Source organism: Echiichthys vipera (assembly GCF_963691815.1).
Source record: "Echiichthys vipera genome assembly, chromosome: 7".
Taxonomy (NCBI): Eukaryota; Metazoa; Chordata; class Actinopteri; order Perciformes; family Trachinidae; genus Echiichthys; species Echiichthys vipera.
The window spans coordinates 15,792,411-15,816,902 of NC_139832.1; the positions used below are offsets into that span (position 1 = coordinate 15,792,411).

Genomic DNA, 24,492 nt, shown 5'->3' on the forward strand with positions numbered 1-24,492 from the left:
AATTTTTAGATTGTGTTACAACCCGTCGAAAGAAAAAGAGAGATTCATGTATGTAAAATGTTACACACAGGACCTTTAAATAAAACAAACACTGTCAACAAAAAGTAGCCTACATTTTTCAGTCTTTTTTCTTTTTTTTAAGTCTTAGATAATTAGTCTGCAAGACCGCTTAATTGAGAATAGATTTTTGTCAGTGTTTTGGAGGACCAATGTTGGATGCAATATACACATGTGATGGCCAGACAAGATATCAGGGATTTGCTCATACCACAGGCAGGCTTAGAGCAACAGCCTATTAGGTTTCCATTGATGTCTCTAAAGATTCAACAAAAGATAAGGCATCCACATCCAAAGCAGTGCTTACTTACCTTCATTTGTGTACTTTGCACAGGCTAATTCTCACTCATGGTGGTATGTTTATGGTGTGAAACACAAGTTGACTGCCAGGTTACAGAATTCATCTTTCACTTTGGAATTATTTGTGGGAGAAGGCACTTTGAATTAAAGTTAGGGGATATAGCGATATTAGACAACATCTGGTGTGAGGCCATCTCTGATTAGATATTTTGACGTTATTGTTTATACTGTGGCATCTACAGTATCCTATTATGTATTCGGGTGTATCAAGTTGTGGTGCAGCCCAGTTAGCGGTGGGGCTCTATGGATGGCAACTTTAGTAAGTCTACCACTTTGATTCTGACTAGAAAACAACTATATAATGTATTGCAATGGAATTAGTTAGAAATATGGATAGTGACCAGATGATGAATTCTTATGACTTTAAAGTACATTAAAAACTATTCTACTAAGAATAATATTTTGTTTAACATGGGTTTCCCGCATAGAAATTAAAAGAGTGGCCCTGCACTAAAATCGGCGAAGTGTAGCATCTTTTATGGGTTCTGTTATTTGTTCATTTGTAACTGGCAGTGTCATCCGCTCTGTACTGGAGGTTTCAGGATTTCTTTGACTGTGTCGAAGTCATTGTCTATTGAAAAATGTTTCACATATTAGACAAGCGGTTGAAGATGAATGAATTAATGAATGAATGGTTTCCAATTAGTGACGTGCCAACTAAAGCTTGCCTGCGATACATTTGAATCTCAAATTTCAGAGAAGTGCACAGACATCTCCTCCTTCAGGAGAGGAATGTGAAAACACCTCTTTGGTATAGTCAATTTCAGACATTTTAGAGGACATAAACATAAGAAGAACACATTTTTGAGTGGAGAGGGACTTCAACCTTTCTGCTAGCATCACAAACAGGTCAAAGTTTTTACTTATCCAGTGAAATGTCTCAGCGTCTAGATGGATTGGCACGGATATTCGTGTCCTCCTCAGGATTAATTGTAAGATCTTTCGCAATCCCTTAACTTTTTTCTAGCAGTGTTATCGAGTCAAAAATTGTATTACTCCAGTAGTTTGGTTTATGACAAAGAATCTGCTAAACTAATGACATGCCCATCAGCCTCAGATATTCAAATGTTAACTTTTGACAAACTTTTATATTAAGATGGTGAACTTGGTAAACATTAGCTTCTGGCAAGGTTATAGACTCAAATGTAAACATGAGTTATTGTTCCAACCCTTAATGCCTGGGTCTGTTAAAGTGACAGAATTGTTTTCCTTGTGTTTTGTTTTAGTCATATAACATTGTTGTACATATAAGCCCTTCTTTGAAACTAAAATGATTCCCCACTGCACAGCCACAGTTTAATGACAAACTCAGAGCTTCTCTATGGAAATCAGCAGTACAGTCAGATAGTAGCTTGTGATTGTTGTAAAGTGTCCTGAGATAACATTTGTTATGATTTGGCACTATAAATAAAACTGAATTGAATTGAATTGAATTGAATTTAGCCCATGACCCATTATCATTTCTGTAGTTGAGCGTAACTCTCAAAAACAAGTACACTCACATCACGTAATGATCATAACAACATGTCCTTCCCCCGACAGCTGTCTGATGAAGCAGATGTCATGTTAGAACTGTTAGCTTCTCTGTTTTTGATAATTTCGTCGCCTGCTTAATTTCAAATGTCTTTATCGTCTCCTGATGCCACTGCAGCTCACTTCAGGCAAACAGCTCAGACTACTCACAAGGGCTTCCTTAGCAAATAAGAAGGCAATAACATTAGATGAGTGTGCAATGGTGAGTCGATGACAACAATCTAATTATCTTTTAATTCAGCCTAAAACATGTCAACAATCATTGAATTATTTCCTGTTGAGATCTCACTAACTAGCATTTTATGGTGCCCTATAGAAAAATATATACTGTGTTTATTATTCAGTCTCCATTCTCTCTCAGCAGATCACTGGAGCATAATGTAAGTAGAGTCAGGTGTCTGTCTGTCTGCCTGTCTGTCTCTCTGTTTGTTTGTCTCTCTCTTTCTCTCTCATCATGTCTTGATGTCTCATTAGCAGTGTGCTCTAGGGTTATTGATCCATTGGATACGTTAATTACGTTATCAAAGCTTGAGTTGTATCTTTCCATATAGTAAACACGGGAAATGAGGATCTGAGGTTTATTATGTTTGCTGTTTTCAGTCATTCGTTAGCGTGAGCCTCTGTCCAAACCCTGAGTCTAATTTCTCAGAAAATATAAATCGATTAGTTCACAGGCAGTAATAAAAGCTCATTGCATCCCATTTTATGACTATTTTCACGGAAGGAATAGTTTTTGCTTTCTAACTTCTTCTGTTTTATTTCCATTATATAATAGCTGCGATGAACATTTATCGTCTTTATCAGATAATGTGGTGATCAATTTTATATATACTACCCAATCCTTACAAAAGTTATTCCAAGACACTTTACATATAGAATAGGTTTAGACCACACTTTAGGACTTATCCGAGAGTTACACAGATCCAACAATTCCACCATGAGCATCAGCAAGTCATAATTGTAATATCACTTTGGTAATCCCCGGCTTTTTCATCTAGCGCCATCATTAGGTCAGAATATTTTTTTTCTAAAACCTTTTTTTTTTTTACTCACAACCTTAGTTTTTGCTAAACTACAATTGTGAGTAAGTATTACACCTCAGCATGTTAGGATTGTCATGTCATTGCAGCAAAATATTGATTGCTGATTAATGTTGATGTTATTAAATAGTTATGTCACACAGCTGTGACACAACCCAGTCTGCTGGACTACAAAAGCAGTCACCCGGAAAGTGACTCAGTCCACACTTTGCTGAGCTTGTGTGCGTCTACAATAACAGTGTGTCCAAGGCAGCAGCTACAGTAGAAGCATTAGTGTGGCTTAATATGCCATACCGCAATGTGTCCCCAGCTTCTCTTGTTTGACTGTACTATGTTTTCTGTCCCCTTGGCTGTTCTGTTGTTCAGCTGTCAGACCAAAGTGCAAATTCTATCAGCAGGGGTTTATTCAATTCAGTTTTCTGTTGCCTGAAACCTGTGGACCAAGAAAATGGAATGATTTTCCCTTTTCACATTATATACACACCATCCAATTAGGGCTCCGAAACACAAGGGAGAGAGGAATAGGCAGGCAGAGAGTGGGCAGTATAAAAGAACAAAAGAGAAATGATAGTGAGACAGGTTATAGAATATAGTTGGAGAAAAAAAGAGACAAAAGAGATGATAAATATTGCGCCTTTGAATCCCATCATACTTGCTTGTAGACTCTGTTAAACAGAATGGTATTGCTCTTGATGACCGTTTTTACTGAATCACTTTTAATGCTGTTTCCACTTAAATGTGTTTCCATGTCTTTTCTATGATATAGACTATGACTTGTTCATGATATTTTAAATGACATGCTATACTAGGACTTTTTAAAGACTTTTTCATGACAAACTATACTATGACTTTTTCATGATATTTTAAATTACATGTTGTGTGACTTTTTCATGACATTTTCCTGATATACTATACTATGACCTTTTCACAATATTTTAAATGACATACTATATTATGACTTTTTCTTGACATTTTTCATGACATACCATACTATGACTTGTTTTATGATATCTTTCATGACAAACTATACTATGAGTTTTTCATGGTATTTTAAATGACATGCTATACTATGACTTCTTAGGAATTGTTTTATGACATTATAAACTATGGTTTTATGAAAATTCTTCATGATATACTATCAACTTTTTATGATATCTTTTATGGCATACTTCACAATCTGTGACATAAATAAAAATGGTTGTTTGGAAGGAAGGTAAAAACATACAGCAAAATCTAACATAGTGTCGTATGTGTTGGAATAGGTGCTTTATATGATTGAACATGATTCAATCCAAAGAAACTCAAAGTGTATTCCTCACTGCATCAGAATCTTGGTTTCAGCTTGTGATCTGCACCATGAGACAGATTTCCACCAACGTACTATCGCTTCGGAGTGCACTCTGTCAACAGCCCACTCCAGAATGAAGGTTAAATTCAGCACACATTTCTGATTGGTGCTCAGTGTTGCCCCACTGTAGCTGTCATAGACATAGCCACTGTACCTTGTGCTCCTGCAGTGGGTTTCAAATTACTGGGTGACTGAGTGAAAGTGACAAGATGACATTTACTGTTATTTGCAGCCTCTTAATGGGCTGAACTAAAGTGAAATATCACCATAAGTTTGTTGCAGAGCAAGCCAATCTCAGTGTTCAGCAGCAGGATTATGATTATATTCAGGTAGAGTTAAAAAAGAACAAATCACTACCAGACAAAACCACTGTAGCATTACGTTTTAAACCAACTAACTGTCTTGACTCTGCACACATACAAAAGTGTATCTCAATAGTTAGGTTCACAGAAAGAGAGACAGAATAGTTCCATCACCAAGAGTTGTCTATGTGGCTTGTTAAAGACTATCTGGATTTAAGCGGCATAGTTTTGTTTAAAAATAGCCCTTTTGTCGATCACTCCATTGCAACATACTCTCCCTCTGTCATTATTGACAGCCCAGTGAACCTGCAGAAATATTCTCTTCAAATGTCAGGTCACCAGTGAGATGACGGTGATGGTTGTGAAGGAAAATAAAATAAATCCATTTATCTTTTTTTTTTTACACGCAGTAATTTCCTGAATGTCAGCTCCATTTTACTAAAGTGACACAGTATCTTGCCTTCTGTGCCGATAATGTACTAATATAAAATTGACAACAGGTACTGCATGATTTTTTTTCTGTGTTTTAAAAGTCAGGTATCTATTAAAAAATACCATCAAGAGATGACTGCCACACAAACACCTTGCTCCAAAGACAGTCTGCTATCTCTATGTGAATAACTAAAGCTAATTGCCCTTGATTAAGAAACCTTGATTAAGGTGCAGCTTCTGAATTAAGAGGAAGCTCATGGTGATGATCTCTGTCTCTTTCTCCTCATTGTAATTGTTCATTTTAGTATTCATTTCATTTTTAATTGTTCCTGTCAAAAGACATTATGCATAAATGTAAGCCACTGTAGAACTACACCTTTCTCATCAGGTTGCCACCAACTGACCTTAAATTAATATTTTCACAGCAGCACGCCATGCTGCTTCACTGCATCCACACAGTTAAGTCACGAATGGACAAATCGGCATCAATATTTTGTAATCTCCCTCATGACAGTGACATATTTTTTTCATTTACAAAACTGTGACAAAATTTGAAAAATGCTTTTAATTTCTCACGGCAGTAACTTTATTCTTTAGTGCTCCAAAAAACATGCAATAGTGTTGAGCCAGAAGCATATCCAACACAACTTTCCATTTCCTCAAACAAACAAAGTATCCAACTCAGATAATTTTGTAGCGGCCTGTTATCGAAATGCTCTAATTAGATTCCTATGCTTGAGAGGCTTGTAGGATGTTGATCATTGTTATTTCATGAGGCTTACAGTGCTATGAATCTCATCCTTTCATAATAACATTTTTAGTAGGGCCCTAAAGACATTCATAAACATGAAACAATAACTTCCCAATGAATGTCCATAAATCATTTCAGACATGTCCTATTTCTCAAATTATAGAAAAGATAAAATGCAGATAATTTGCATTTTGCATTAATTTTAATGCAACTGCAGCATGTTTTAGATTCCTCAACCACAGATACTGTATTTTTGATGTTATCTCCATGTTGACCTTGATCATGTTGTCTGTTACAAAGAGAGGATTGAGATAGGAGATGTTTATATCGTGGGGAGAAAGCGGCATTTCTTTCACTGAACAAAAACAGAGTGATGGCGCCCTCTGGCTTTGTGTTGCCCGTCTGTCTGTCCTGGGAGAGGCATCCCTCTTCCTGAGGATTTCCCCCTCGTTCAAGGGGTTTGTTTGGGTAGTTTTTAGTCATCTGAAGCGAAGAAAACAAATTGAGGGTGTCCTATGCCGTACAATTTGTAAAGCTCTTGAGGCAAATTTGCGATGTTAGGCTATACAAATAAAAAATGACTTGACGTGGCTAAACTGTCTTAAAATTGACAATATTGCATGTTTTACTGTTTTTATGTCTTTAATATTGTGCAAGCACCAGGCTGCAAGGTAAATTAAGTCTTCCTTGTAAACATTCCAGTTAAAAGCTCATGATAGCTTCAAAAAAGCTTCATTTTCCTTTCCTTTCAGATCCCTTTACATCTCCAGGGGAAAATGCCAGTGATTATAAAATTCAATTAAAAACCTTTAACACTGTCTTCATTCAACCCCAGAGTGAATAGTCTTGCTTCTGTACAATTGTTTCTTTGGGCGGACTTTGTTACCATATGTGTGTGGTCTTTTTGATGAGGCAGAGAGAAACCTAAGAATAAAACACACTTTAACAGTGTTGTTACCTGGAAACACCAGACTTTAATGGTCTGACATTTGGATCAATGGATATTCAAGAGCTCTTAAAGCTTGAGATAAAATGTGCCTGGTTCAGTGTCTCACTTAAAGCACTTGTTCATGAGGAAAAACGTGCAAAAACACGTTAACACATATTCAAACAAACAAAGAGCCAAGCATCCAGACAGGTTGTGATTACAGTTTATGAAAAAGAACCGAACACTTGGATAAGATGCAAGTTTAAAAAAAAAAAATATTTATAATATGATACAAGCATATTTTGTGCAAGAGGTTGTTGGGGCTGTGAAACCTGTACATTATGAACAAAGCACTTAAAATTCAAGAGCAATCTGAAAGCAGAACCCGGCTACTGGGCCATGACTGTGTCAAACGGCTGTCATGATACTAGCTGTATTATACAAATGGTTTCCACCAGTATACAATGGCTGTATAGGATTAGATTACATATTTATATAAAGTGCAAAAGAAACAAACACTTACAGCGAAGGCCTGAAGTGCTTTGTGACTGAGTGTAAACCCACCACCACATGCTGAAAGCCCTCTCGTCGTATGGCCGGGTGGTTGGGCAAAAATCTAAAAACCTGGCAGGGCAGCATCACAAACTGTTGGCAAAAGTTCAGCTGCAGAATATATACTGTATAAAAATGTATGAAAGGGTTACCGATCTGTGCAATATATTGAATCTTACAAATATAATCAATTTGAACCATTGTGAAAAAGTTAGCTAAAATTCCCCTTTTTACAATTATAAATAGACACCTGTTGTATACTGCACCTTCTGCACTGAAGCATAGCACCACATGCTCTCATTTTTTCAACCTTGAATATGAAATAACCTGTTATAAATGAGGTCCATTCTTTTTTCAGGGGGATAAAGTATCTTGGACATTAAAGGTATAAGAAAATATATGCACTGTTAGTGATTAGATTACATGTTTTGTTTATAGTTCATAATTCTGGTTGGTTTCTAATAATGTTTCAAGGTTACAAAAAGCAAGTGAAATCAGCATCACAGTTGAGTCTCAAGAATACAGGAGAGCAAAGAGGCTTCAAGCAGTCCATCAGACTCAGTCCAGCACCTCTCCATTTCAAAGCGCCAGCAGCTGAGGTTTCTGGGGGATTATCTAGGTCTGCTGAGAACCCTGTTGAAAGACGACATGAAAGATAATTATAATTTAACATGGAATGTTAGCATACAATGTGGATGCTATAAAAAAAATAAATTAAATAGTGCAGGGACTTTGGTCCTTACTGAGTTGGTTCTTTTACGTTTCCAGCAGTCTGGATTGAGTCTTTTCTGCTCCTCTGCCAGAGCCTTGGCCTCCATGGTGTACATCCTCCTCTCCTCATTCTTCATCTTCTTCCACTTGTCGCCCAGGATGACACTTATGGCTCTGGAGTGTAAGGTGAGAGACAGAAGATAAAGGGCTTAATATTACATATTGTCTTAATAGGATCTGTCTAACTATGTCGTTCTTTATTTTTTTGAGAGAAATAATGAATAACACTTAATAATAACACACATGTTTTTTTAGACTTAAGCTCCCTTATAAAACCTGGGTGTAAAAAAATCATCACAAAGTATGTGATCAACAAAATGGCAAAGACATTGCTTAGTAAGTAACAAAAATGCACTAGTATAGAGTATTGTATGTCATGAAAATGTTTTTAAAAAAAAATTAAATTTAAAAAAAGTCAGGTAAAAATCATAGAAAATGTCCTAGTATAATATTTCACAAAAAATGAAAAGTAATTTTAAAAAGGTCACAGTAGAGTATACCAAATTAAATCATGATATAGTATGCCATAAAAAAATGAGCAGTATATCTCTCTTTAAATACTTTGTAAAGGGCCTTAATTGTCGCTAAAATGATTAACTAACTGAATTAGGGACAGGAAGCTACGTAGCACGCACATGGCGACAGGGAGGTGATGGCAGTGTAAAAAATTGAGTCACACCTCCCGGTTCTGGTAGAACACAGGGATTTCTTAATGCCGTGCAAATTGGCCATTTATATTACAGACGTCCTGAGGTAAGACTATTTTACCCCACATCCCCATGTAAAACTAATCCCATCTGTATAGGGCTTAAGTGTGTCTCTGCTTTTAAACTGTCAATACACACTGTTCCTCCACCCTTATTCCCTACCAAACTTCCGTCCTATGAACTTTACTCCCTCTCTCATTCAGGCATGTGTCTGTTGTTTTGCTGCGATCTCCAGGTCCAAGGCCCCCACTGACGCAGTGTGTTTGAACCTGGAGAAGTCATTTCTCTAGTGTACTACTACAAAAATTCAAAATTGCTCTCATGGTGTGCTTACTGTTTGTGATCACTCAATGTTTATTACCCACATTGGACAGATGACACCACATTCTCTTTCAGGACTGCACACAGAGAAATGTAATTGAAAGGAAGGCTTATGTGACAATACCCTACGATGTAACACTAATATAGTAATTAATTAACCTAAACTAGATGATTATGCTCAACAAAATACTTTGTAAAGTGCACTGGATCTCTGTGACTTCTGCATACCTGTTGTCCTTCCCAGGATACATCTGTGTGTACTCCACTCTGTACTTCTTGGCAAAGAGCATGAAGGCATTCATTGGCCGCTTGCATTTTGTGGGCGTGGCACTACTGGCTGTCCCTGAGGTGTGGCTCCTGTTTGATTTGCCAGTCGAGGGTTGTGGAGAGCTAGAGCGCTCCAGTTTATCACAGTCTGGACTGACAGCACCCCCGCTAGACAAGGAGGTCCTGCGCTGACGAGCCATGCTGCTCAGAACATACACCGCTGAGGAGTCTAGCGGGGTGAAGTCATAACTGCAGGAGAAAAGGGAGACAGACGTCAATATTGATTTTTATGATCTGTTGTATTTCATCTGCAATTTTGTTTTTTCTAATTTGTGCATGTATTCTCTGTTACGAAATACCACCTTGTCACTTTAAAATTCTGTCATGAATCCATTTTAAAATGATGATTAGATGAGGAATCTTGGGTGTGTGTGTGTGCGTGCGTGTTTGCGTGTGTGCACGTCTGTGTACATGCTAAATAAATCTAGATTTATAGTGAGTTTTAGCTCATTGTTTAGCTATTTGTTACGCAGCTTTACCGATTTGATTAATTCTCACCAGTCTCATAATTATATTCTTATTTTTATGTGAAAAACAGTAGATGATTACGTTTATACTGTGATAACTTGTTTCTGCTGCAATCAAGTGGACACAAAAGGGATTGCAGGTTTAAACACGCTTGTTGGCATGAATGTCACTATGAGAGCAGTGAGAGTGAATCCAAACAGTAAAGTAGCCGTACCACTAAACAATGAGCTGAAACGTATTATAAAGCTCTGTAAAGCATAAAGATAATCTTCTGTACATCGCATCGCTTGGAGCGACCCCTTTCAAAATCTCACATTGTCCTTTTATACATTTTTCTATAAAAATATCAATTATAGCAACTTTAAGTCTCTTGATTACACAAAAAAAGATCACATTAATTTTATGAGTTTACCTTCTGAAGGTATCAAAGACGACAGAGTCATCGCAGTTGATGGCTTCTGGGTGGTTTGGTGGCAGGCACACATTGCCTAACTGCATCTCATAGCAAGGGATCCCATGGTGGATCACAGTAAGGCTCGGATAAAAGGAAGACCACCCTGAAGAAACACAGATGGTAAATTACAGATTACTTTGATCATACAGCTGTTGATATAAGTAAAAAAATATATTATTTTTTTATGTGGTAAACAACATTTGTTCAATGACATAGTGCAATAAAATATGTTTTTGACATTTGGCAGAACACAACCTGCAGTCAATATTTGTACTGAATTTGAACAGAAATAATCTAAAAATATTTTAATTTTACCTTTATTTTTGACAAAAAATGGGTGATCCAATCGGCATTCAGCTGATAGTAAGCCGGCATCGGGTGAACCAGGGTCAAAGGTCAGTTTCAGAACTGCCTGGCCAAAAGATATTGTCTCTTCGTGGCTCACCAACTTCAGCCCCTCTGAACCATATCTCTGTGAATGCAACAGAACACCAGCAAGATGAGCGTGGGGATCTTACCAACAGAGAAGAATTGGTGTTAATAAACAACTCGGTTCCTGATACTAAATGAGACCACCACTGCAAATCATCAAGGATGAATATATTTATTCACTTTCTGTACCTCCACTTCACTGTTTGCATGGCTACCACCCTGTGGCGATTAAGCTATTATTACATCTACTGTTATCACACTGAAGCGTGCACTCATCTGGTCAGCAATGAAGCAATACTAAACTAAGATAAACTATTTCATAAGAATCTGCTATACTCTGGAATATGTTTAAGACATACTTAACTGACTACTTGTTGCCTACCTTAAGAAAGGAGGAAGACGGCATCATGGTTTCATCATCCGAGTCATCGTCTGAATCACCCAGTTCATCAGCTTCTTGCCACTCCACATTATGACCTCGATGGAAGCGCAGGCGAGTTCCTGAATTTAAACAACAATGCGACACGATGAATAAGCATATACTGTGTGTGTTGTTAGTAGACACTGACTAACCTGACTCTTTTGTTCCGCCTTGCTTCTCTCATACATCTGGGATCGCTCCATAGGAAAGTAATTTCAGGAGGCTGGGCCTTATCAAAAATCCTTGCATATGATTGGATTAACCTCTTGTCCGTCATCTTTATTCACGTGCTACTTCAACCACTCACATCGAAACCAATCTGTGACGCTGATGACTGACGCAGGGAAAAGCCAAACAGAACAGCCGACAAAGTTTCCACCAACAGAAGCCAACACGGATGAAATAGCAGCATCGATGTTGACGTCTGCTTCCTCGATGTGAGCCGCCAGTGTGTTCTCCGCTACGTCACATCTATAAAACCCTGCCTGGCGGTCCCGATTGGCCTGACCATTTTTTGCGGACCCTCTAATCACTTTCCTATGGAGCGAATCCAGATGGTTGAGTGAAGCTAGGCGGAGTCAAGACAGAAGCAAGGCGGAACTAATGTCATCTGGCGAGAGTCAGGTTAACATGTTTACACCAGACTCTGGATTTTGCCTTTAAGCTATGAGGCAAAATTCTCAAGACCATTTTTTCTTTTTCAAGAATTTTTTAGAAAAGCTCAGATTTCACCTCAGCATGTGTGAGTAATGTCTAAGTGGCTGTGTGTGCACTAGTGGATACATACAGTATGTACATGAGTGTGTAAGCACCTTTAAGGAAGCAATGCCAGGCTGTGGAGGGCCAGTTGTGAGACCAGGCCATGTCTTCATCATCAGAAAAAGATGAGGACATTGAGAAAACTCCGGACTCCGATTCACTGCTGGCCTGTTAAAAATGATAATGAAATACTTACTGGGTCAACAGGAATGGATGACTCTTAGGATTTCAAATGTTGACACTGGAAGTGAAAGGTTACCCTGACACGCCTGCGCTCCCTCAGGTGGAATCTGGACGGGTTGGGTGCGCTACTGGCTAATGGGGGACGAGCGTAGGAATGTAAACTATTACTATTTCCAAAGATGTGGACCGGAGATGATCTGAGGAAGAAAAAAAATAGATTGGTATTACTATAAAAAGTGATAATTATAATTTACAGATAGCTGCGTGTAATGCTGATGTTCAGAGCCAGCAGGGGTACTCAACCACACAAGATTAGTGAGCTACCTCTTATGTGGGGCGCTCTTCAACAGGGGGCTCTGAGGACTGGTGGCAATGTTGGCCAGCTCAGTGAGCCAGTTTGTTTTGGGGGAACAGCTGAGCTCCTGGTGAGACACTCCTGCCCCAACCTGAAATAACCCTGGAGACCTCTGGTCTTCCTCCACCTCCTGCAGCTCGGGCATGTCATCTAGGGAGAGGTTAACAGTAATATCCATATATGTGAAAAAGCTCAGTTTACTTAATAAAGAATGCAACTTCAGGCAGGTTTAAGATTTTACCATAATCCATGTGGCACCCAGGTGAGGAAGGCAGGTCCTCGGTGCACTTGAGTGGATCAAAAGACTCGTCCATTCTCACAATGTTGCAGTTCCTCTTTTTTCTTTCTTTTTTTACAGGCTGCAGATCATTCAGCTTCCATCATTATGTTCTGCCACATCAGCTGGTTTTATGCAAAACAAAGAGGGACAAAATCAGAGCTTTCACAAACAAAGTGAAACTGCTGCACAGTTCTTTTTCAATTAGACTTTAACAATAACCGTCCATAATATGTCAATCAAAACGGATTATTTGCAATTGCATACGTCTGAATGCCTGTATATGGCGTCATGATAGCAATAGGCCTATGGGTTTCATTCAGAAGGGATTTCTGAAGTAAAATAAAACAATGCACGTAAAATGTAAAATGTTTCCGCTCCCGGTAAATAATAAATACCCCAGAAGGCACGTTATCATAGCAAGACATGTCATGCATTGCATAAATAAGGTGGAGAAGGCAGCCTTTAGGTAATCCTTTGTCTCTGAACCGACACAGTATACCTCTGTGGCTGGTCATGTGACCCAATGCGTGGAGGCCTTGTTTATAAACTTAAAAAGGATTTTTGGCGCATGCGTACCAGAGCTCATTCATTCATAACTGCGTAGCAAAAGTGAAAAATAGCAGAAATGTTTTTTGTAAATGTGGCATATAGAGGCTCGGTAACACCAAGTTGAAAAAATGTGAAAGAATATCAATGACTGGGTAAAAATACTGCACCCAGATTTAAATATCATGTGTCCTTTCTTCAAAATGCCAAAGTAAAAATGTCGTAAAAACATATCGACTGAGCTGAGGACATCGTTTAATCCGTTTACAAGAAAGAACTATAACGGTTATTTGCGTTCTGACAGCCGATCGACGGTCGCTGCACACTGACAAACCGTTGCTTTGACTTTGTGAACGCGGACATACTAATCATACTGTTAAAACAACGTTTCAAAAGTATCACCATGTACAAAAATACAGTTTGGAGCTCGGGCCTACAGTTTCCCCACTCCTCAAAAAGCTGCAGCAGTGTCCTCAGCTCAGACCCAGAGGCTGTCGGGACTGTAAACAAAAGAATGTCAACAAGTTGAGGCATGACGCAACCTCTGCCCCGTTCAAAATGAATGACACGAAAACACAGAGAGGCCTTTAGACGACATATTTTACACGAGTCAAAGCAGAGTTTGAAAAAAGAAGGACTCGCTCTGCTACACAAAACTGCTGTCGGGTTGACTTATTTTCGCCAAAACAAGCGTCACAGCGAGGAAAAAAAAAAACATCATCGAGCTCAATCTGTCATTCGACGTCAAATAAAAGCGTGACAACCGCACTAAAACCCCACGGTAGAGATGCAAAGACACGGAAAACCCAAAGCTCAAGTTAAAGTTTAGTTTGAACCCTTCTTTTATTCGAAAAAAACAAATAGTCAACTTCCCACTCACCAAACCTGTCGCCATCGAGAAACTCTCTGGCTTTCACTCGAAGGGTGGCGATGAATGTTTCCAAGAGAAGGATTCCTATTGGTGAATAAGAACATCGATAACAGACATACAGTCATGCTATTGGTCAATACCGCTGAGAAACATACTGAAGGCGGGGCTTAGTTTGTTGATCATCGTATGATTGGATGAACGTACATGCCTGTTACTACCCAGTAACAGCTGATTGGCACTATCAGGAACAATACATTCATGTTTTTATCTGTAATGCTGTAACTACAGCAAGAAGTATTTTCTCATATTGCTTTCTAGATTGTCACTTGCTCTGTAATTAATTCGCTTTAACAGTTTAACTGCAGATATATTGAATGAACAAATGAATAACTAAGAATGAATGAATGGTGAATGAATGGAGAACCTTCAAAAGTATGCGTTTCCAAATAGTTATGACAGGCAAATATAAAAATGTTCTTTATTGACAAGAAAAGTGAAACATACATTTCTTTCAGCCAATATTACGGGATTGCCTTCAAAAATTACCAGCACTACCTGCACAAAGGGGGAAATAAATTCAGAATGTTTAAATGTTAAACCAGCTTTAAACAAATCAAGCTGCAGTAAACCACAGACAAAATACAGAATACTTCAAGTATTAATTTCAAAAAGAGAGAGAAGAAGATATATACTTTAGATTCTTGTTGAAGGAACATCAGAAGATGTGTTTCCAAACAGTAAAAGTTGTTGGCAGAGGTAGACAGCAATAATGGATGTCATAATCATAATGTAGGCTATGTTTCACCGACACAAAAACAATATGACTTAAGTTTTACACAAAAACACAGGAAAATCAATTGTTTCAAGAAACTACCTATGACTACAGTCTAGTGGGGCAACTTATTAAATTAAAGTTGGGCCTATATAATAACAGTAAATACTCAGTTTCAAACCGTACAGCAATGTGTTGTATGTTCTTACAAAACTATCAGCTATCTGTCTGAAGTTTGTTTTTTGCAAAAGCATAGTATTAGGCTAACAGCCACAAACACGCTAACCAACAATGATATACAGTTTATGAACATGTTTTCAAGGAGTTAAATCTTATGATAAACAGAGATGTACTTAGTAAAAAAAAAAATGTTAAAGTACTGCCAAGTATGCATTCTGTTGTGATCAAAATGTAAAATATCTTATCAAATTACAAATTGTTAATCCTTTCTCATGTTGGGGCACTTTTGTTGCTGTGCCAGTGCGCCTCATGCTGTGAGTGTTAAGTTCTCTTGCAAAATATGACAAGAGATTGTGACATATTTGCTCACAATTATCCAGTAAGAAATAAGCTTTGGCATGTGATTTTGGCAAACAATGTTTAGAAATGTACAAACAATATCATACTGTAGGTGTAACTATAATACTGTGGAGAAATGGTGAGTGTTAACAAAAGTGTTCAATATACAAACAAATAATGCATCCGACACTGACAAGTAAAATGTACACTTACATTTTTTAGGTGGGAGTTGTGAGGAATCTAGTTCAAACAAGCAATAAGTAACTCCGCTTTGGCTTACTTTACTTTCGTCTTAACTGCTGTGGCCATTCCATATGGGATTCTGACTGTTTCGGATCATGTCTGTGTTATTCATCTGACACACAAATATTGAAGTGGATATTCACATTTGTTGTAAGAAAATTTGTTTTAGTGATAATGGGGGAAAACATCTATACAGGCCTCTTTATTTTCATCCACTGATTTATAGTCCATTGGAGCTGTATCATGCACTTTGGTGCTCAATCTCAGTGCTACTTCCAAACAGGGTCACCAGCTGCTCCTCATAGTTAGCAATGTTTCTCTTCATGATGTCCATGCAGGGGCCCAGCAATCTCTCAAATGCTTTGACATCCATGACTGACAAAAAAGAACAAAAGATAAAAAGTTAGTAATAATAAGGTGTATACTGAGAAGTTTACAACACAATACAATAACTGAATATTCATATTGCACAATATATACCCAAACATTCACAAGATTTCACAAAATATACCCAAGCATTTGACGCATCCCACAGCATAGGCTGATGCAGCTCTGGGCTTGTTTGTGACAAGCGCCAGCTCCCCAAAATACTGGCCCCTAGAGCATGTGGCGATATCCACCTCCTCATCCTCCTGGTCTTTTTTCGTCTGGCAAGAAAGAAATGCACACTATAACATACCAGTACAAACACATGAAGGTTTTGGTTACACTTAAAAAATTAGGATAAACTGGGAAAACAAACCCTGCTTCTTTTCATGGTGATTCTAACTTGGCCAGACTCAACAATGTAGAAGCTATCTGCTAAATCATCCTGTAATACAAAGCACAAAAATAGTTAGAAGACAAATTTGATTCCTAATGTGGTCATTTATTTTTTTCACTCTGTTATTTTTCACATTACACACACATGCAAACAGGACCGATACACATGCATCAAAAAGAGAGATGTCGGGGAGGGGCAGCTCGGCAGTCGGGGGTTGAAGTGATACCCCTCCTACCGATCCGCCTCTATACTTGGCCCCGACGTGGGACTTGAACAAGCAACTCTCCAGCTCCCAGGTCAAATCCCTGAAGACTGAGCTACTGCCACCCAATATAAGCCACTAGTGATGGGAATTACAGCTCCTTGATGGGAGCCAGATATTTTACCCTGTTCCTCCCCGAGAGCCGTTCATCATTATTTTTGAAATGCTTTTTTAAGGAATGGGGGTCACTATTTATCTGCGAATGTCTAAGGCGCCAGGCGTCATGCACATACATCTGCCTGTCAAGAATGTTGGATAAAAGTGTCAATAAAAGCGTTTGGTGTGTTTTCAGTATAGCTGTCTGTACATCCTTCAGCCCGCTGCTCCTGTCACTGTCACAGCCACAGGAGGAGGCGGACATGTTAAGAAGCACTCATGCATGCATGAATCTGGCACTGAGGATCTAGGGCAGGCAATTCAATTTGGGCACAATATTAAAAAAGACAGCTCACAAGTATGACTTGGTTCCCTTTGTTCACACCAAAAGAACTGGATCTTTCACTAACGTAACATCAGTGTGACTCAATGTTCAAGAATGCTGTATAACAGCAGAAAATGAAAGCATCAATCCAAGAAGAGATCATAAAAAGACATTCATCACCTGAGCAATAATCTGCTGTGAATCGCTGTACACCTTGGTGGATATTACATCCACTACCTTCATTCTCTCTGAGAGCTGTGGATGAAAGGATATTTGGTTGATACTCTTACTGTAAATGCATATTGCCCTTTTTATTCACACTGAAGGACAAAGCTAATCTTAACCTCTAATGATGTAAGCAGTGGTAGCGTTTCAATGAATGCCTCATACAGCCTCCTTTTCTTGGCATTGTTCTTCACTATAATCCTCCTGAATGTCAGACGATCCTGAAACACAGAAACAAATAAAAGGAAAACGTTTGGGTTCATGTTAACAGATCCCTGCCTCAGTGTGTTGTTATATATATATATTCCTGTAACATCTTCCACTATTTTTGACAACTCATAATACACATTTTGAGAAATCCCTCTTTAAAAGTCAGAATGGCTTTGTAGTAATACTCATTCACATTTTCCCTACAGTTCGAGACTGTTCTGGCACCCTTTCACCAAATGACATCTAGCAGTAGGGGTCGCTGTTTTTAAGTAAGCAGAGTATCTCCTGCAAACTGAACCATAACACTACTCAGAATAATTCAGCAAACATGTGCTCATGGCGTTCTGCTTCTCTTTGTGATAAACCATTAGAAATATCTCAGTGGTATGCTATTTCAGAAGCGTGATATATAGTTTAGACCACTGGTGCTTAACCTTTTTCTTTCCTGAATTGATATGCATTTGGCCACAGACCAACATTTGAAAGGATTTCACTTCAGGGATCTCCATCTGAAGACATTTTAGTTGTTGATTATGATCAAAACCAGTTTTGTACTACAGTTGAGGGGATTACTGTGAAGGAAGTGAAACCTACGATCATAATAGTCACTTTCATGACTCCTACTCACGTTGGGCTCACTTCTTAACTAGTGAAAATAAACTCTTTTCCATTTTTCTGGGTACCTCCTGTAACTCACCAGCGTCATATTAGATGACAACATGCAGTGGTAGATAGTTAAATACGGTACAGTAGGAAACACAGGCAGTTGACCACAGCGCCTTCTAGCTGGGGGAAAATGTCCCTACCAATAACCATTAACCTTATGGTAAAGTGGTCAGTAGAGTCAGTCCTAGGCCCTAAGACAGAGGTTTTCTAAGTGGGAGAAGGACCTCCTCAGGCGAGCTCCAAACCATTTAGGAGAGACTCAGTGTATGAAAGTGGAAAAATATTATAAATATTGTAAATGTGTGTGATTAGGTTAAAGAGATACTTCAGAGATATAGTAGTTTGAGGAGATTTTACTGTTGTTCCCACTTTCCCAATTCCTTAGGTCATACCTTTTTATGTATTTTGGGTTGTCTGAATTTACTAGCCCTGGCTAGTGACTTTGTAATGTTAATCTAATTTTTTCTAATTTCTATATTCTGTTCTGTTTTTAGGGTGACTTTAACATCTGTCTAGGAACTACAGATGAAAAATAGCCTCTTGGCTAATTCTGGCGCATTTACAGAAATGTTATTAATGTGCACTGTCCCTGTTTTCAAATAAACTAAACTTGTAAACTTATATGTCAAACATATCATAAATATCTAAAAAAAATTTAAATAAAAAACAAAGAAAGAAAAATTCCCCTAGGATATCCAGTCAGGCTGCCACCAGCTTAATCATATACAGTTCAAATCCCCGACCTAAATCAGACTCTTTAATTCAAGTTTCTGCTATTGTTGCTATTGCTATTGCTCAGAAGCCCTTCAGCAGTACTATCCTCCTCTACCTCTGGGGACTGTCAGTTGAACAGGTCTGGTGGCTTGTTCACAGACTCAAACAGGCACTACAAGTACCCAGGACAACAAGGGATACAGCTGCAATCTGCCCGGTTCGCACACAGATGACATAACAAAGCTGTTACCCACAGTTTAAGGACACGAGCCAGACTGAGTCATTAATAAACAAGCTGCTTTACAGATCAAGTAGCAACTGAATATTTACAACAGCTGTTCTGGACACAATTTATATGGCAGTTGGATGTTGTTAAACCAAATTACTGAAATTTTACTTAAAAAATAGCAATCTTGCTTTGTTTTCACCTCAACTTGTGTCTTCTCCATGATGGTGTTGATAACCCTAGTTCGATCATTTATAACTACCTAAGTTCATCTGAGGTACTGACTTGCTGAAACCGATAAGTCTGGACTTATTTGTCTCGACCTCTCTGAATGGGCCTTTATTTCATTCATAAATATATATTTTTCAATTTTAGTTTGCACATTCATTAGCTTTAATCTAAGCATTAATGAACATGTAAATTCATATCCAGGGGCATGATTAATTAGTGCTCTCTAACTCTTTGTTTCATTCAGTGGGTTTTATACGGCATATTACTCAGTCCTGATCTCAGCTATAGTGCCAACACTGTCACGGACCACAGGATATTTACTGTAAATCATGACAACTGACAGCACAGTGGGTTACAAAGACCTGAGCACGGAGCCAACTGTGCTCGTGCATGAGGATTTAATGGTTTACTCACTAGGCACCAAAGGGCTCCAGGCGAGGTGGCAATTATTGTGGCTGCCCTGGGGGTGTTGTACATCAACGCTAGTTCTCCAAAGCTTCCTCGGTTGTCATAGCAGCCTACCAGCTTGTCCGCGCCATCAACCTTCACGAAAATGTTAAACGTCCCACTGAAAGAACATACAAAGGAAAAACAGAAAATCTGAGAAAATATAAACATATGGTAAAGAGTACACATTGTGTGTCCTGAAATATTAAGACAGCAGGAAACATTGATTATACGGATTATTTCACAAATTCATTCATTTTCAAAGTTATACATAACAATCAATACAAAATCAATCAATGATCACCTTTCAATAACATAAAAGTTGTCCCCATCATCATCTTGATCAATGATGTGCTCCCCTTCAGTGAAGAACTTCTCAAACATGGCATCCAGCACCTGAGACATCTCTTCCTGAGATGGTGTGAAAAATATCACTCAAATTTATGTTTTTCACACATTGCAACAATCATCCAGAATCCACCCAACGTGCTGTTTCAGCTACTTGAACAATAACCATCTTTGCAAATCATGCATAGTGCACTGAGCTGTGGCAAAAGATTCTGGCCTCCAGCCATGTTCTCCTTTGTGTAATTTAAGAGATGGCAGAGCACAAACCAGAGAAGTACAGAGTGCTTATAGAATAATCCATTCACCGGATCCAAATTCTTGAAGAAAAGAATGTCCCAACATGCTTCCTGTAGTCTCCGTCTCTGCTCATCGGTTTTTGGGTAGGTGACCTAAAAATTGAAACACAGGTCTTTTTGATGCGACCCTTTCAAATCAAATCAAATCAAACTTTATTTATAGAGCACATTTTAAACGACCAACGGTCGGGCAAAGTGCTATACAGTTCAGCAAGACAATAGAATGACGACATACACTTTAAAACACATACAGAAAACGTTGTAATGTTGCCTGTTTGATTTAGATTCAGAGCTACAAATAATAGTGTGTATCTTTATGGTAAGAAACACAGTTTACCCTTGGCTCTTTATCCTCATCATCTTCATCAGGATTGAACGCTTCAGCACAGACTGCGTGACAGAAGATCAACAAACTAATGAACTGGACACTCACTACCAGACAGCAAATTCATCAGAACAATTGCTCAAAGACAGAACCTTTAGAAACAACAACTGTACTGATACACCAAATAATAAAGCTACATATTCAAGTGAGCTAGCAGTCCAACTTTCACATTAAAGAGCCAAATCCCTGCGATGATTCAGTGGTTTCATGCAATAAATCTTTCAATAAACACAACTTTTCTCATCTTGAGTGTGGGGCTTTAGAGGGATGCTTCCTGTGTTCTGACGGCAAGATACTGTAGTCATAACAAACTTTTACTTGAATAAACCTAGATTCTTACAGGACACACATTGAAAAATGTTTTATATTTAAATATACAGATGTGGGAAAATTTACTCTGATTCTGCAAAACCTTGTTGATAAAATATATATGCCTCTGTATCAGTACTTATCCATACCATATTTTGGTATACCATATAATCTATTTTTATTTTATATACAAGTTGGTAGAGGATGTTACCATCTGAAGTGACAGGAGGTAAGAAATATGCTTCCTTTTGTCTCGAGCCTGGTTAATAATGTCAGTGAGTGACGTGATTAAAGTAACAATGGGGCTTCACAAGAATAAGTCAGCTGTATTAGGATTGATATATCTGCACGTTTGACATTCAGAGTGCAAACTATGAGCACATGACAGTAACAGCAACACTTGGTTTCACCAACTCTATCGACACTATTATATTAAGCTGACAACAGTGAGAAAAGACAGATGGAAAAATACTTCAAAATCGACGCAGTCTTCGTATTTTTGTGTCAAAGACGTTTTATATGTTTCCAGCACCGACACTTTCCAGACCTTTCCTCTTGACAGAAGAGGCTTTAAACAGCCCAGCGAATGACAACTCACCTGATGCTCTTCTGATGAATCTGTTTATTACCGGGGCTGCAAAAGTTTAAAAAAAAACATATATTAATATTAGATTTCATTTTACCATAAAGCTATCTAGGAGTTACTGAATCATTACTGTAAAGAGTCTAGTTACAATGTTTCTACATCAGTAACATGTAGTGGAGTACACCCAGCCCTGTGCTCATTACGGAGCCATATTCATTAGGGTAAAACCTGAATAATGACAGCTGCTTTGAAGTTTGTTTTAATCAAATTTGAATGAGAAAAACAGCATAAAGTGCCCAGCTCCAACACAATAGTCTCAGTATGAAATATACATTAGATAGGCGGTATCATCCATTAATAGCCTGTCAGCTAGTGTTGTCCAAGGAGGCTCATTGGAATATCATTAAGACAGGGCACTGGAGCTGGGATGGGGCACATGTGATTCGAAATACAATACTACAATACCTGACTGTATATAGTGTATTTATCCTTATGTAATCATTTGCATTCAGCCTTGCAGACCACACCGCTCATTGGGATGCTGTGTCAGAGCCCTGGTTGCTATGCTACTTGCTGCACCTTACGGCAATACTGCATGGACCATTGTGTTACATGACCACAGTTTAGGAAGCACATATTATTTTAGGGTGGTAAATGTCATATTTTTGCATTGCTTGCATCACAGCAGATGTTAGTTTTCTACCTGCATCTGATTTGTCACATTTCGTATACATAATTAGGGGTAGGCCAACCATCAGGCCTACACCTGAAACTGAAAATAATCAACTGACCTACAGGATGGGTGCAGGGTCTGTCTAGAAAACACATAGTCCTATCTTTTCCTGTAGCTGTCGTGCTGTCTATAATCACAAAAACGTGTCTGTACAGATAAGGACCAAGACACGTTCATTAACCATCATTCAGCCTCCGTTACCATATATGGCAAGAGCCCTGGTGGATGCAAGGTGGCGGACGCTGGAGCATCAGTGCTCAATGTGTGTCCTCACACGCTGAACCAGAAGCCGCGCACACAGCGATACATGCGCATTCTTTTAAGTGAATTGCGGACATCCACTATCACACATCCCCCTGACATGCATTAGTTAATCTATTAACCTACCTATGAATTCCTCGTCATCATCGTCGTCGTCCTCTCCGTTTTCCGAATCGATCTGCATGGCTTCGTCAATGAAATTGACCGCTTTTCCAGGTCTTGGGGCCGAATTTTGGTCATTGCCAAATGAGGCCTCTTTGGTCTCCCTTTCCTTCAGCTGGGTGAAGTACTGTAACGCAAACTCAAGCAAATCCCTGGGCTGATTCCTCAACACTTCCACGGTAAAGCTCTGTAACAGCTCCGTCAGTCCTTCAGGAATTTCTATACTCATTCCTATTATCAGTCTATGAATGTGGACAAAACCGGTTTGCTGCGAATTTGAATGAATCAAAAGCAACACAGTTGAGAAAAAAAAGATCCCCAAATGAAGCAGACCACCCAGTCAGCAAGCCATCCACAACGAATCCGCTCTTTTTTTCTTCAATGAAAATGGCTCTGGGTTTCTCGTCCAAGCATCTTCTGCTGCTTCTGGCTACAGGAAACCCACGCATGTGACCCAGGAAACCATGGCAACCACCTATCCAGGGATTGCGTATGAGCAGCAGCAGAAACTGCAGTCAGTTGCAAAATACAAATGATGGGAAGAGAAACCCTAGGGTATATCAGTCAGGGATCGATTTTCACTGAGAGAGATGTCGGATTGCCCTATAATGTGTTGTAGTAGCCTAAGTTTTAAATATCTCGTAATGGCTGACTAATCTGTTTATTTTCACTGTTCAAAATCTTGGAAAATTGCATGAAGAATAAAAATTTGAAAAAATCTTAGAAATACAACAAGCAATATAAATCTGGCTAAATGTTAAAAAAGGGGTGCTACCACAGATTGATAATTATTTGCAGAAAAAAAAAATCGATCAAAACAGGCAAAAAATTAATAAAGCTGCTGTAGTGTACAGGAAGAGCACTACAAATGAATTGATCACATGTATAACTAATTAACAGCCATAAAACAAAGTCTCATTATGGGGGAGTGTGCCTTTAATAGCACCAGCAGTTTAGTTCTACTTCTTGTTCCAGAGGGAGAAACATAAATAAATCTGAGGCATATTTTGATGTCGTGGGACCTTTCAGAACACTGTGACTTCTAGGCAAATACTGTACGGTGCCAGAAAGCTCCAATTTCCTCAAGACAATGTCCTTGTATGTGGAAAATAGCCTACTTAGCAATGAACCTGACTATGAACATGATAGTCAACACATTTCATATAGACATCTGAGTGAGCTCTTTACATGGAAAAACTGTGACAAGTGATGCCACTATTTGGGTTTTAAAAATACTGAACAGTATAATAACGAGTTATGGTTCTGAAATTGATCAAACAGAAGCCTTCCTTTACACTTCCCCCATAGAAGAAAACCTTATTTCTTGGATTCACCTGCCCTTAGACCTGTAAAACAGGTAACTCTCTCTAACTTTGTGCATTCAACTTTAACTTCTCAAGTTACTCAACTCAACTGTAAACACAAGACAGGGAGAAATACAACAACAGAAAGGAGAAGACAAGGAAAGATTAAATGAAATTCACATTTTCATGATAGTGAACACAGAGATGACAA

General features: G+C 38.6%; 2 protein-coding genes across 2 annotated transcripts; both read right to left on the reverse strand.

Moving 5' to 3' along the window:
* Positions 1 to 6,957: 6,957 nt before the first annotated feature.
* On the reverse strand, positions 6,958 to 14,258 carry hbp1 (HMG-box transcription factor 1). The gene is made up of 11 exons (XM_083916275.1): positions 14,208 to 14,258; positions 12,743 to 12,903; positions 12,471 to 12,651; positions 12,223 to 12,343; positions 12,017 to 12,131; positions 11,166 to 11,284; positions 10,667 to 10,823; positions 10,310 to 10,454; positions 9,331 to 9,618; positions 8,047 to 8,188; positions 6,958 to 7,936 (listed from the first exon to the last, which is right to left on the reverse strand). Exons 2-11 carry the CDS (start codon positions 12,813 to 12,815, stop codon positions 7,919 to 7,921), a joined length of 1,359 nt encoding a protein of 452 aa, XP_083772401.1. The 5' UTR covers positions 12,816 to 12,903; positions 14,208 to 14,258; the 3' UTR covers positions 6,958 to 7,918.
* A 1,715-nt stretch (positions 14,259 to 15,973) lies between these two features.
* prkar2b (protein kinase cAMP-dependent type II regulatory subunit beta) lies at positions 15,974 to 23,221 on the reverse strand (the record flags this gene model as incomplete). The annotated part of the gene is made up of 11 exons (XM_083917050.1): positions 22,942 to 23,221; positions 21,834 to 21,869; positions 20,879 to 20,931; positions 20,551 to 20,634; positions 20,202 to 20,308; positions 19,865 to 20,018; positions 17,523 to 17,624; positions 17,359 to 17,433; positions 16,475 to 16,543; positions 16,244 to 16,379; positions 15,974 to 16,107 (listed from the first exon to the last, which is right to left on the reverse strand). Exons 1-11 carry the CDS (start codon positions 23,204 to 23,206, stop codon positions 15,974 to 15,976), a joined length of 1,215 nt encoding a protein of 404 aa, XP_083773176.1. The 5' UTR covers positions 23,207 to 23,221.
* Between the last annotated feature and the right edge of the window lie 1,271 nt (positions 23,222 to 24,492).

Coding starts and splice junctions, on each gene's coding strand:
- hbp1 (XM_083916275.1), bottom strand. CDS start 12,815: ATGGACGAGTCTTTTGATCCACTCAAGTGCACCGAGGACCTGCCTTCC. Junction 10,455..10,666: donor ATTTTTTGTCAAAAATAAAG/GTAAAATTAAAA, acceptor GTGTTTCTTCAG/GGTGGTCTTCCTTTTATCCG. Junction 8,189..9,330: donor TATCCTGGGAAGGACAACAG/GTATGCAGAAGT, acceptor CTTACACTCCAG/AGCCATAAGTGTCATCCTGG.